An 11,828-nucleotide genomic window follows, 5' to 3' on the forward strand; every position below is an offset into this window, starting at 1 on the left:
GATGGAGGGGGAAAAAAGACAGATTGGATCCTGAGAAAGTGGCTGCAATAACTGATGAGTAGGTTTTTGTTAATCGATTGCAAATGAGCCTTTGACAGTGTGCGGGTATTATCATGATATTTAAAAAGTAATACAGTATCTATAAACATCAAATATACCAGGGGTTCTCAAAGTGGGGTCCGAGGTACTGCAGGGGTCTGCAGCAAGATCTCAAAATATATATAGGCCTAGATTAAACACATTTTGGCCAAGGGATCTGTGGAATACGCTTCGAGTGTGTTATACAATACAATGTAATATTATTAATCTACAATTTATGTTCTTAACTCTGGGCAACATGGGCCTGGGAGGCTCACAGGGACATTGGTATCCACAGTACTCCACCAATTATACATTTTTCGAGTTCTTGTAATTTAAGCTTTAAAACTGGAAAGTGTTCTCTCTGCCTCATGGCAAAATGTGAAGAAATGTAGGATATTATTACTCTTCCCCATGACAAAAGGTGTACAATTACAGGAAATCTGCTAGAAAATTGCTACATTTTGTCTCCGATGTGAAGAGATAAGCCTTGAAAATGTTCCTTCCCAGGGCCTGGGACTTGGTTCGTCCGGCCATGTGCTGTCATAGCACAACTCCTGGTGCTTTTATGAGGGGGTCCCGCGAACCCTGATGAATTTGCTATCAGAAAAAGGGTCCTGGCCCGAAAAAGTTTGAAAACCCCTGAATTACACAATATATGAGAAGCTAAGCACGATCATATGAAACAGACAGTAAAAAGGGCATGTATGCCTTGGTACACGAATGACAAGGGTATATTGCCGACTGCCCCAGTATCTGTGTGTTAGCGATGTCGACGAGTATGACATGTCTTTTCTTTGATGCCCAGGAAGTTCCGATTCAAAGTCCCATGAGTGTGTGTGTGTTAGCGATGTCGACGAGTATGACATGTCTTTTCTTTGATGTCCCATGAGACAGCTCCGCAAGTGTTATAATGTCAAGGTAAGTTTGTTAATCACCGAATATGTAGTATCGCTACGCAACTATCTTCACATACTCCCGTTATCACCTGGATGTACTTCACACAAAACAGTCTAAATAAAAATGTAATAAGCAACTGGATAAAATCACTCATTACTGCCACACACAGGTTGGAGGTCTACAACAGATCAATACCTTGAAGGTGCCAAAGATACATTTTTATCTGAATAAAGATGTGGGTTTTTGCTAAACAACGAATCTAGTTGTTTGTGTCGTCCGTTTCGGGAAAGTACCTGTGTAACTGGGCACCCAACTCACTCTGGTGTTTCGCTATGTCACATTTGACATGGTCCGTAAGCTTCATTCACACACAAAAAAAATGGTACAATGATGGAAAGACCTGTGTGTTGTCCTTGTTAATGCAGACAGAGAAGAGCTCCAACTTCTTAATCATAGCCTCGAGACAGACAGAGAGGATGATTCTAACCCATCTGGCAGCACACTCTCACATAGGACATGTCCAAACCCAGAACACACAGACAAATCGGAAAATCCTTCATCTGCCTGCTGTTGAGTTGCAGCACGACTTGAAATGACCAACTTTTATGCATTTGGTATAAAAAATAAATAAAAAATGTTATTAATTAATTTGATTGACCTGAGTCCTTCTGTTTGGTGGGCTGGTTAGCGTGTGTGTTGTTTTTAAAAGAAAGAGTGACTGTGTGATTGAGAATGTAGTTGGGAGAGCGAGAGTGTGTACATTTGGGTAAGAGAAGGAATGTGAGTGTATCAGGGGAGGTGCAGCTCAGAACACAAGTTTCCATAAAGCTGTTTTTCATCGGAACAGGATTTGATATTTACCATCTTAAAGGTGGACTCAGCGATATGACGTAGATGCAGAAAGTAAACAGAAACAGCATAGTGAGTCAATTTCCGCCACAACTAACGGTGTAGAAGAGCGAGGCTCAACTTCTCCTCTGTTTCGGTGCCCTGGCTACCCAGCTGTGAACAGCGTGAAGCAAACCTGTGCGCAGATACTGTGTGTGACTGCTAGAGCAAAGTCTTGCATCTTGCTTATCTTAATATCTTTGTTAGATATTACCACACGGTCGGAACTAGAAGCGCAAGCATTTCGCTACACTCGCATTAACATCTGCTAACCATGTGTATGTGACAAATACAATTTGATTTGATATCTGCGGTGCTGCTCGTGGCCACGTAATTTAGCTGAGTCTATCTTTACAGCTGAGGCTTGTCCGATGTGTTTCCAGAGCCAGATTCCATGAGTCATACATACTGTAAGACTGTAAGCACGCACCTCGATACTGCCGTCGGTACTATAGATCTGACACTTCTGGTACAAATGTTCTTTGTTGTTGATTCCAATAAAGTATTTAAAATGTGACCTTGGTTGGACCTCAGTCACCTGTGCTGATAGGACAATTTCTTATTTGAACGCAAGCCACAATCATTCGAATAGCTCATAGGCTTAATGTGCACCACCACTTATGAAGAATGATGTAACCAGCTTCGTATCAATAGGCTGAAGAAATATGAGCTGATTTGTTATCGCTCTGCTACATTGATTTTGGACAGAAAACAACCATTTTAATATCAATTTTATTTAGGAATCAATTTACTAACAGGTAACAATGGACAAAATTGTTTAATTAAAATGAATAAAGAAGGAAACTGGCCAACAAGACACAAGTTGGGCGTACATCTGTTATGTCATCTCTGAAGAAGACTTGGGCCATGTGATGCTGGGTGTTGCTAGGGGCAACCATTGCACTGGCTCAATGTCACACTGGCATGGCCTCTCCCGACCAATCCCTTGTATCCTTTCCCTGACAGCCCCTCCCCTCCCTGTGATGTCAGAGATGGAGTACACGCCCACAGACCCATCCTGGAAGCCCACATACACACACAGCTCCTCACTCACAGCCAGAGCTGTGGGGGTCTTACACAGACACAACCTCCCCAGTCTCCCCCCGTCAGCCAGCCGTACCACTGCCAGCAATGGCTTAGTGTGCAGGTCACAGGCACAGCCATTATCCTGGGCAGGGGGGTGGCAGATGTAGACAGCGTAGCGTCCAGAGTCATCCAAGCAAACTTTGAGGACTGGACCCTGGGCCTTGACCCTACACAGCCTGGCATGGGGCAGGTCCAGCAGGGTGATGAGGTCATCATCAGTGGACAGCAGAGCGAAGCTCCCATCAGACGACATGTGGAAGACCTGTGGCTGGCACAGGAACATCTGGGGGAGCAGAAACTGTCGGCATACCGTCTCCTCTGTCACCTTCCATGTGTAAACAGACCCAGAAGCAGCCATCACGATCACAAAGTCTGGGTGTTCCGGCAGGGTCCGGAAGGCCACGACCGTAGAACGTTCATAGCGTTCTGAGCACGAGAAGCGCTTACTGACGGTGCCAGACCACAGGCTGACGGCGAGCAGGTCGCCATGACGACGGCCTAACAGGAAGGTGCTCTCGGGTGAGACCTGGGCATCAGCCAGGTACAGGTGGATGTTACAGACCACGGCCCCACTGGCCAGCTTCCACACCCTGGACAGGCCGCGCTGCGACACACACACCCCGATGTGACCGTTAGAGGTGATCAGAACCTCTGTAGCTCTGCTGCCATGGATACGGTGGAGGTTCTGTCCAGTGTCGCTCCGCCACACGTAAACGTCCTCCCCTGAGAGGCTCACAAGATGGCTGCCGTCTGGAGAGAGACACAGCTTCTCCACGGGGCCGTCGTGCAGGAAGTGAGTCTCTGGACTTCCTGTCTGTAATCTCCACCTCCACAATATCTCTGAGCCGTCAATCACATAGAACCGCTCTCCCATTGGCTCCAGCACCACCTCCCTCACCCCGGCCCCAGTTCTAGGGACCATAGCCGCAGCACATATTACATCTAAGTCCCACGTAGTGAGGTGGCCATTTTGTGTGACCACGGAGAGGACAGACTCCATCTTGAGCAGTGAGAGGGGTTGGGAAGGACTGCCAGCATCTAAGGACAGGACACACTGACCAGTGGTCATCCTCCACACCAGCACAGATGGACAGGCCTCTAGCGAAGCCAGGATGAGTTGTCCGTCCTGGGCTAACAACGCCCGAGAGAAGGCCTTCCCCTGTGGAGCTCTGAAATGGTCCCACTGCTCCCAGTCACACGTGTCCCAGAGAATAATCTCCTGGGTTTTACACACCAGCAGAATACAACTCTCTTCTGATAGGTCTGTATTGATGAACTCAAAATGGCTGCTGCCACTACAACACTCTTTTAGGAGTTTGGGATCTGTTTTGGTCGCTACGCACCATAACAATATGTGCCCTCTGCTGTCCACACACGCCATCTCCCTCTCATCCTCACTGAGTATCACAGAGATAATTGATGACTCTGCTGGACTGGAACAGATAGCAGTGAGAGTGCCTCGAGATGTGTCAAATATGGACACTGTGCCTTTCTCCTGGCCACAGTACACAAACTGACCAGTAGGGGGAAAAGACACACTCCTCACAGTGTTCTGGCACTGCAAACGGGTGAGGCGGCGGCTGGTGGAAAGTTCAGAAACACTCACATAGCTCAGACCTTTCCACCACACACACATCCTGTCATCACACATGAGAAACCCTTCAACTATGGTACTGGAGCGTTGGTCTGAGTTGGACTCCTGTCCTTCTAGACTCAGTACATCCTGAAAACACATGGTCACATCCCACAGGAGCTGTGTGTTGCACTGAGTTGAGAGGAGGATGAATGTCCCACTACCCCGGACACTTACAAACCTCAGCGCTGGTTCACAGCTCAGTTTCAGTTCCTCTGCCTCCCTACCCCTCCACACCAAAGCAGACCCATCACTCTGTATGACAACCACAGTCCCAGACACTGTCCCCGCTGCATCTGTAACAGGACACTGTCTGGCCTCAGGAAAAAGACACTGTGTGGAGGGTACAGTAGAGGGGGCAGGACTGAGCACGACTCCTAACCCGCTTCCCCTCTTCTTGATCCCCTGCGTCACCTCCTCAGCATAGCCCTCCAGCTCAGGACAGAGCCCCAGGAAAGGAAGCAGCCTGACCTTCATCACCATGGACAGCTCCATAGGGGAGTTCCAGAGGAGACAGGCTGAGTCCCTCAGAATGCCCGCCAGAAGAGCTCTCTCCCTGGGGAAGATGAGCTGGGACGCCCCCTCCCTTTCCCAATCCTCCAGCAGGGTTACCAGATCCCAGAGGAGCCCCGCCCTCAGCATAGCCTGATGGAACTCCAGTGACATCATCAGACCTCGCCCTAGCTCCTCCAACCTCCCACTCTCCTTCAGGTGATAGGGCAGTTCCAGAAGCTTGCGCAGGTTGACTCGCACATGCTCAGAAGAGGGGGAGGAAGAGGATGAGAAGGGTTTAGAGGTAAACACATAGGGTTGACCAAGAGGTTGCCTGTCAATGTATTTTTTCATTCGGGCAGTGTTAGGGACAGACCCAGGCTGGTTGAGTCCTGTGTTCTGGCTGATGACCAGTGGTTTGGCTCTACCGTAGGCCCAGCGACCATTAAAATAGTCGGCCATCGCTGTGTGCATCTCGTCCCTCATCTCCCAGGAGCTCAGGTACCTCTCACACACCACCAACTCAAAATGTCTACTGATCCAGAATAGAACATGAGACCCTGCAACAGTCCTCTTCACTAGAAACCCCTTCAGATCCAACAACAGCCTCTCCACTTCCACCTCAGGTACCCTAAACTTGGAGGGAGGGGGCTCACTGGCCGAGACGTACCCAACCAGCACCTCGTCATCACTGGACAGGAGGTCAGAGAGCTCAGCCTCTGTGAGTCCGGTCCTGGAGAGGGTCAGGTAGCTCAGGGCTCGGGACACCAGAACCAACCCATGTTTCTCCTCTAGGTGAACCAGAAACACTGTGATGCTGGAGTGGACACCCACAGGGAGGGTCTCATCAGTCACCTCTGATGCTGAGAGAGAGGAGGACAGAGAGAGAGGGAGAAAGAGAAAAATTAGCTCTAGATATATAGAGATAGATGTGTTTATACTGTGTTTTGATGTGTACCTGAGGTCCACAGCGAGGCGTGTCTATGCAGGAGGCGAGCGTAGAGGGTCAGAGGGCAGGAGATCAGGGCCATGTTCATGACCCCCTGCTGTCCTGACGTCACTCTCCTTCCTGACCCCTCCAGGAGGGCTGCCAACATCCTCACACACACCCTCCCTTCCACCGGCCCCAGCTCCACACTCACACAGCACCTTGAGACACCAAACACTGCAGAGGAGGATTGTGGGAAATGGAGTTCAAGGGTGTGGAGGGTATTGGTTCGGGTGGGGGAGATGGAGAGCATGAGTTTGATGTTGGGAGGGAGGGGGGAAGGGAGACACTTGATGGTTTGGCGTCCGGAGGCGGGCCAAGCTTGGTCTAGGCCGTCAAGGATGAGGACCAGGGGCTGTTTAGGGGTGGGACAGAGGGAGAGAAGGGTAGAAAGGTTATGTCTGAGCTGGGAGAGGGTAGGGTTAGGATCTCTGCTACTGGGCTCAGGGTTACGGTTGTATCTGTGGGCTATCTGGTGGCACAGGCTGGAGAGAAGGTGTCCAGGCGAGAGATTGACTGACAGACTGGTGAACCGGATAATCACCACGGGATCTATGTCGCTCAGCCATGAGCTCACCTGCAGAAGAGAGGAGAGAGAAACGGGCTGTTATGTGACGCTGCCAATCAGTACAGTCCCAGTCATTTGGGTCCCTGCAGATCTCTTCTAAAGCAAGATATTATTCGATATTATAATGAATGTTGTCTAGATATTCAGTCAGTAATGTAGCCAGTAATGTCTTATAGAAGCAACAGGTAGTTTCTTCTTCCAATCACTTCTATGAGATTCTGTCTGTCCTGGGTTACTGCTCCATCTACCTGCTGTGCACAATGTGCCAGCAGCACAGTTTTCCCTGTGCACGGCCCTCCTAAGACCACTAGTGGGTGTTGTGTGTCCCTCTGCTCCAGGTAAGACCTGACTTCCTCTTCCTCTGGCCGATCGTTGTCATAGAGACGGGAATAGAGAGAACACAGCTCCTCCTGCTCAGCCTGTTCTCTGGTCAACGCATCATCAGAATGAGGTGAAGATACTGACTTTCCCGTTCCCATGGCGACAGAGCTGTCAATCAGAGCCAGGAGGTCGGAGTAGAGCTGCTGGCAGAGACCCTCCGCATAGGTCCTCCTCCGGGCGGGGGTGTAACCATGACGAGGGTCGCATTCCGAAGTTGTGGTGTACACCAGGAGCTGACAGGAAGTCACCAGGCTGGGCAGGAAGTGGTCACAGAGCTGGGACAGGAGGCTGTCATCGGACAGAGCCTGCGGTAGATGGGGGATGACGTTACTCCTTACCTAATACCACTGATACAAGGTCAGATATTTGTCATCCCGGGTAGAGGTTTGGGGGGAGGGTAATCAGATTCTAGATCAGTTATTAAGTGAAGCATGTACCTTGAGTGGAGGATAGGGGTGTAGGGGCGGCTCTTTAGGGGTTCCCGCCCCCCTCTGGTCCCGCCCATTGGAGATCTTGTTGACATAGACCAGGCAGCGTTTGATGTCACGTCTTGGACAATTCTCCAGAGCGAATCGCAGGTCTGTGTCGAGAGCTAGAGAGATAGAGAGTTTTCAAAATGTACACCTTAATAAAGAGCATATTACATACGGATCTGTTGGACAACTTAAATGTCTGGAGAGATGTGTGAAGAATGTACAATTCCTATAGATAATCTGAAATCCTACTAGAGTGATGGAGCTATTTAAAATGTCAGAGAGGTGAATAGAAGTATAGTTTGTCTTTCTTCCAGTAGATGTTGCTCAACTCCCACCACTTCCTTCGCCTTACGCCTAAAGAGAGAGATGGGGGTGTGAGGTCGCCTGTTCTCTGTTGAACACAGCACCTCGATGAAGGGAACATTGAGTCATTTCACACCTTCACACCTTTCTTCAGATGGATGTGCAAATCTAGATTATAGAAGGATACTGGGATATCTGTTACTATGGGGACAGAGAGACAGCAACAGTGTTTTAGGTTGCTTTTGGGGGCTGAGTGTGAGTTCATGTGGCTCATTTTCTGCATGTATAGAACTGAACCACAACCTTTAAACTGTCTGGCCTATCTGGACAGGTGGTATTTTATTTTTATTTTAGCTTTATTTAACTAGGCAAGTCAGTTCAGAACAAATTCTTATTTTCAATGACGGCCGAGAGACAGTGGGTTAACTGCCTGTTCAGGGGCAGAACGACAGATTTGTACACCATGTAGTTTTCATTCAGTCACTTGTCATTGGTCGAGGACTGAAGAGGAAGTCACACGGTAATCTGTACCTAAAGGGGCTATAGAGACACATGACTATAACACACACTGACCACAGACAGAGGTCATGGCTGTGGACAAACAGACTGGACTTCTGATGGAGTTACTGATGATTGGCACTGCTCTTCTCCTGACTGGTTGGCTACTGGTTGTTATGATTGTTGTTGTTACTGTGTGTTATGATGAGTCAGGGGCTCGGAATGTTATTTCAAATACTGAATTACACGTGAGTTGTGTGCTGTATTTTGTTGGTGCCCAAAAGTCATTTTTTATTCTGTTGATCAGAATGATTGGTGGAGATTCTCTCTACTCCATAGTGGGAGATGATGTCATTCTGCAATGTGCCAATCAGGTTCATCCATAAACCGGCTCCAATGTTGTTTAAGAGAATTTGGCGGTACGTCTAACCGGCCTCACAACCGCACACCACGTGTAACAACGCCAGCCCAGGACCTCCACATCCGGCATCTTCACCTGCGGGAACAGCCACCCGGACAGCTGATGTAACTGTGGGTTTGTACACTCTTAAGAATTTCTGTAAACAGTCATAAACCGTCTCAGGGAATCTCATCTGCGTGCTCGTCTTCCTTCTGACTGCAGTTTGACGTCGTAACTGACTTCAGTGGGCAAATGCTCACCTTCGATGGCCACTGGCACGCTGGAGAAGAGTGCTCTTCACGAATGAATCCCGGTTTCAACTGTACCGGGCAGATGGCAGACGTATGGCATGGTGTGGGAGAGCGGGTATCTGACGTCAACATTTTTAACATTGTAAATAAGAATTTGTTCTGACTTGCCTAGTTAAAAAATGTTAAAACAGTGCCCCCTGGTGGCAGTGGGGTTATGGTATGGGCAGGCATAAACTACTGACAACTAACACAATTGTATTTTATCGATGGCTATTTAAATGCACAGAGATACCGTGACGAGATCCTGTCGGGCCATTCATCCACCGCCATCACCTCATGTCTCAGCATGATAATGCACGGCCCCATGTCGCAAGGATCTGTACATAATTCCTGGACACTGAAAATGCCCCAGTTCAACCATGGCCTGCAGACTCACCAGACACGTCACCCACTGAGCATGTTTGGGATGCTCTGGATCAACATGTACGACAGTGTGTTCCAGTTCCCACCAATATCCAGTAACACACAGCCATTGAAGAGGAGTGGTACAACATTCCACAGGCCACAATCACCAGCCTGATCAACTCCATGTGAAGGAAATGTGTTGTGCTGCATGAGGTAAATGGTGTTCACACCAGATACTGACTGGTTTTCTGATCCACAACCCTACTTTTATTTTTAAGGTCTCTGTGATCAACAGAATCATATCTGTATTCCCAGTCATGTGAAATCCATAGATTAGGGCCTAATGAATTTATTTAAATTAACTGATTTCCTTATATGAACTGTAAATCTTTGAAATTATTGCATGTTGCGTTTATATGTTTGTTTCAGTGTCGTTAAAGAATAAATACAAACTGGAAAACAGTATTTTGGTATTTAAGACTCCCTTTGAAACATTATCTTGTGCTTTTGACAATGTGCACATCGATACAGGACGAGCCTAGATCATCTCCCTAACACATCTCACTCACCTGACCTGTAGTAGCCTAGGGTTGTTAGGAGACCTCCCTGAACACACTGACTCACAGCAGCCTGCAAGACCTTCCTCATCTCCTCCTCCTCTTCAACACCCGTTTCTCCTGTCTGTTCATCTGTCTGAGAAAAAGATCATCATAACCTGTGCTGCACTGTGTGTGTGTGTGTGTGTGTGTACCTGGTGATTTCTCCTCACCTGTTTGTCGGGGTGCAGCTGTGTGTGTGTGTGTACCTGGTGATTTCTCCTCACCTGTTTGTCGGGGTGCAGCTGTGTGTGTGTGTGTGTGTACCTGGTGATTTCTCCTCACCTGTTTGTCGGGGTGCAGCTGTGTGTGTGTGTGTGTGTACCTGGTGATTTCTCCTCACCTGTTTGTCGGGGTGCAGCTGGTGATTTCTCCTCACCTGTTTGTCGGGGTGCAGTGTGTGTGTGTGTGTGTACCTGGTGATTTCTCCTCACCTGTTTGTCGGGGTGCAGCTGTGTGTGTGTGTGTGTGTGTGTGTACCTGGTGATTTCTCCTCACCTGTTTGTCGGGGTGCAGCTGTGTGTGTGTGTGTGTGTACCTGGTGATTTCTCCTCACCTGTTTGTCGGGGTGCAGCTGTGTGTGTGTGTGTGTGTGTACCTGGTGATTTCTCCTCACCTGTTTGTCGGGGTGCAGCTGTGTGTGTGTGTGTACCTGGTGATTTCTCCTCACCTGTTTGTCGGGGTGCAGCTGTGTGTGTGTGTGTGTGTGTGTGTGTACCTGGTGATTTCTCCTCACCTGTTTGTCGGGGTGCAGCTGTGTGTGTGTGTGTGTGTGTGTGTTTACCTGGTGATTTCTCCTCACCTGTTTGTCGGGGTGCAGCTGTGTGTGTGTGTGTGTGTGTGTGTACCTGGTGATGTCTCCTCACCTGTTTGTCGGGGTGCAGCTGTTTGTCGGGGTGCAGCTGTGTGTGTGTGTGTGTGTGTGTACCTGGTGATTTCTCCTCACCTGTTTGTCGGGGTGCAGCTGTGTGTGTGTGTGTGTGTGTGTGTGTGTGTGTGTGTGTACCTGGTGATTTCTCCTCACCTGTTTGTCGGGGTGCAGCTGTGTGTGTGTGTGTGTGTGTGTACCTGGTGATTTCTCCTCACCTGTTTGTCGGGGTGCAGTGTGTGTGTGTGTGTGTGTGTGTGGGTGTACCTGGTGATTTCTCCTCACCTGTTTGTCGGGGTGCAGCTGTGTGTGTGTGTGTGTGTGTGTGTGTGTGTGTGTGTGTGTGTGTACCTGGTGATTTCTCCTCACCTGTTTGTCGGGGTGCAGCTGTGTGTGTGTGTGTGTGTGTGTCTGGTGATTTCTCCTCACCTGTTTGTCGGGGTGCAGCTGTGTGTGAATGTGTGTCTGTCGTTGCAGGCAGAAGGACGGTGGTATTGTATTCTCGTCTCTCAGGTATGCCTCCTCTAGAGCACGGGTACTGATGCCCGCTCGCTGGCACACCTGGAGCAGCCTGTGGAACTCTGCCACCTCCACCTGGGCAGGTAAACACACAGCACCATACTGTGCCCCCACCAGAGCCTGCAGCGCCACCCACAGGACACACAGAGAAGTACAGGAGTTACTACATGTGTGTAGGGTTGATTAGGGAAAAGGGGTTATACTAAATGTACTAAGTAGGGTGTAGGGGTTGATTTGGGACGTGGATGTGGTGCCTTACCACTAGGTAGGGTCCGTCAGAGCTTTCTCTACACGCCTGTAGTAGCTTTTGTCTAGTCTGTTGGTCTGGCCCGGTTCTGGGATCACTTGCCTCATAAGGGTCTATCACCTACATACACATGATAGAAAATACTATTGAATCAGACCTTCACTAGCTTCCCAAGTTCACAGCAAAAGCTGGGCCTAGTATTGTCACCTGAGAGTCAGCTTAAGTGTGTGAGTCAACTTCACTACAATATT

The 11,828-nt window shown here is 48.9% G+C and overlaps 1 protein-coding gene across 2 annotated transcripts; it reads right to left on the reverse strand.

The window, feature by feature from the left end:
* Positions 1–2,590: 2,590 nt before the first annotated feature.
* Positions 2,591–11,324, reverse strand: LOC135546670 (NACHT and WD repeat domain-containing protein 2). 2 transcript variants are annotated; one of them, XM_064975280.1, is made up of 6 exons: positions 11,241–11,324; positions 9,917–10,040; positions 7,452–7,606; positions 6,882–7,319; positions 6,036–6,642; positions 2,591–5,940 (listed from the first exon to the last, which is right to left on the reverse strand). In XM_064975280.1, the coding sequence occupies exons 2-6, from the start codon at positions 9,993–9,995 to the stop codon at positions 2,705–2,707; spliced, it is 4,515 nt and encodes a 1,504-aa protein (XP_064831352.1). In that variant the 5' UTR covers positions 9,996–10,040; positions 11,241–11,324; the 3' UTR covers positions 2,591–2,704. The 2 variants fall into 2 exon arrangements, with proteins under 2 accessions (XP_064831352.1, XP_064831353.1); XM_064975281.1 differs by lacking the exon at positions 11,241–11,324 and adding an exon at positions 10,117–10,137.
* Positions 11,325–11,828: the final 504 nt, after the last annotated feature.

The sequence above is a fragment of the Oncorhynchus masou genome, chromosome 9 (genome assembly GCF_036934945.1).
Source record: "Oncorhynchus masou masou isolate Uvic2021 chromosome 9, UVic_Omas_1.1, whole genome shotgun sequence".
In the NCBI taxonomy this organism is placed as follows: Eukaryota; Metazoa; Chordata; class Actinopteri; order Salmoniformes; family Salmonidae; genus Oncorhynchus; species Oncorhynchus masou.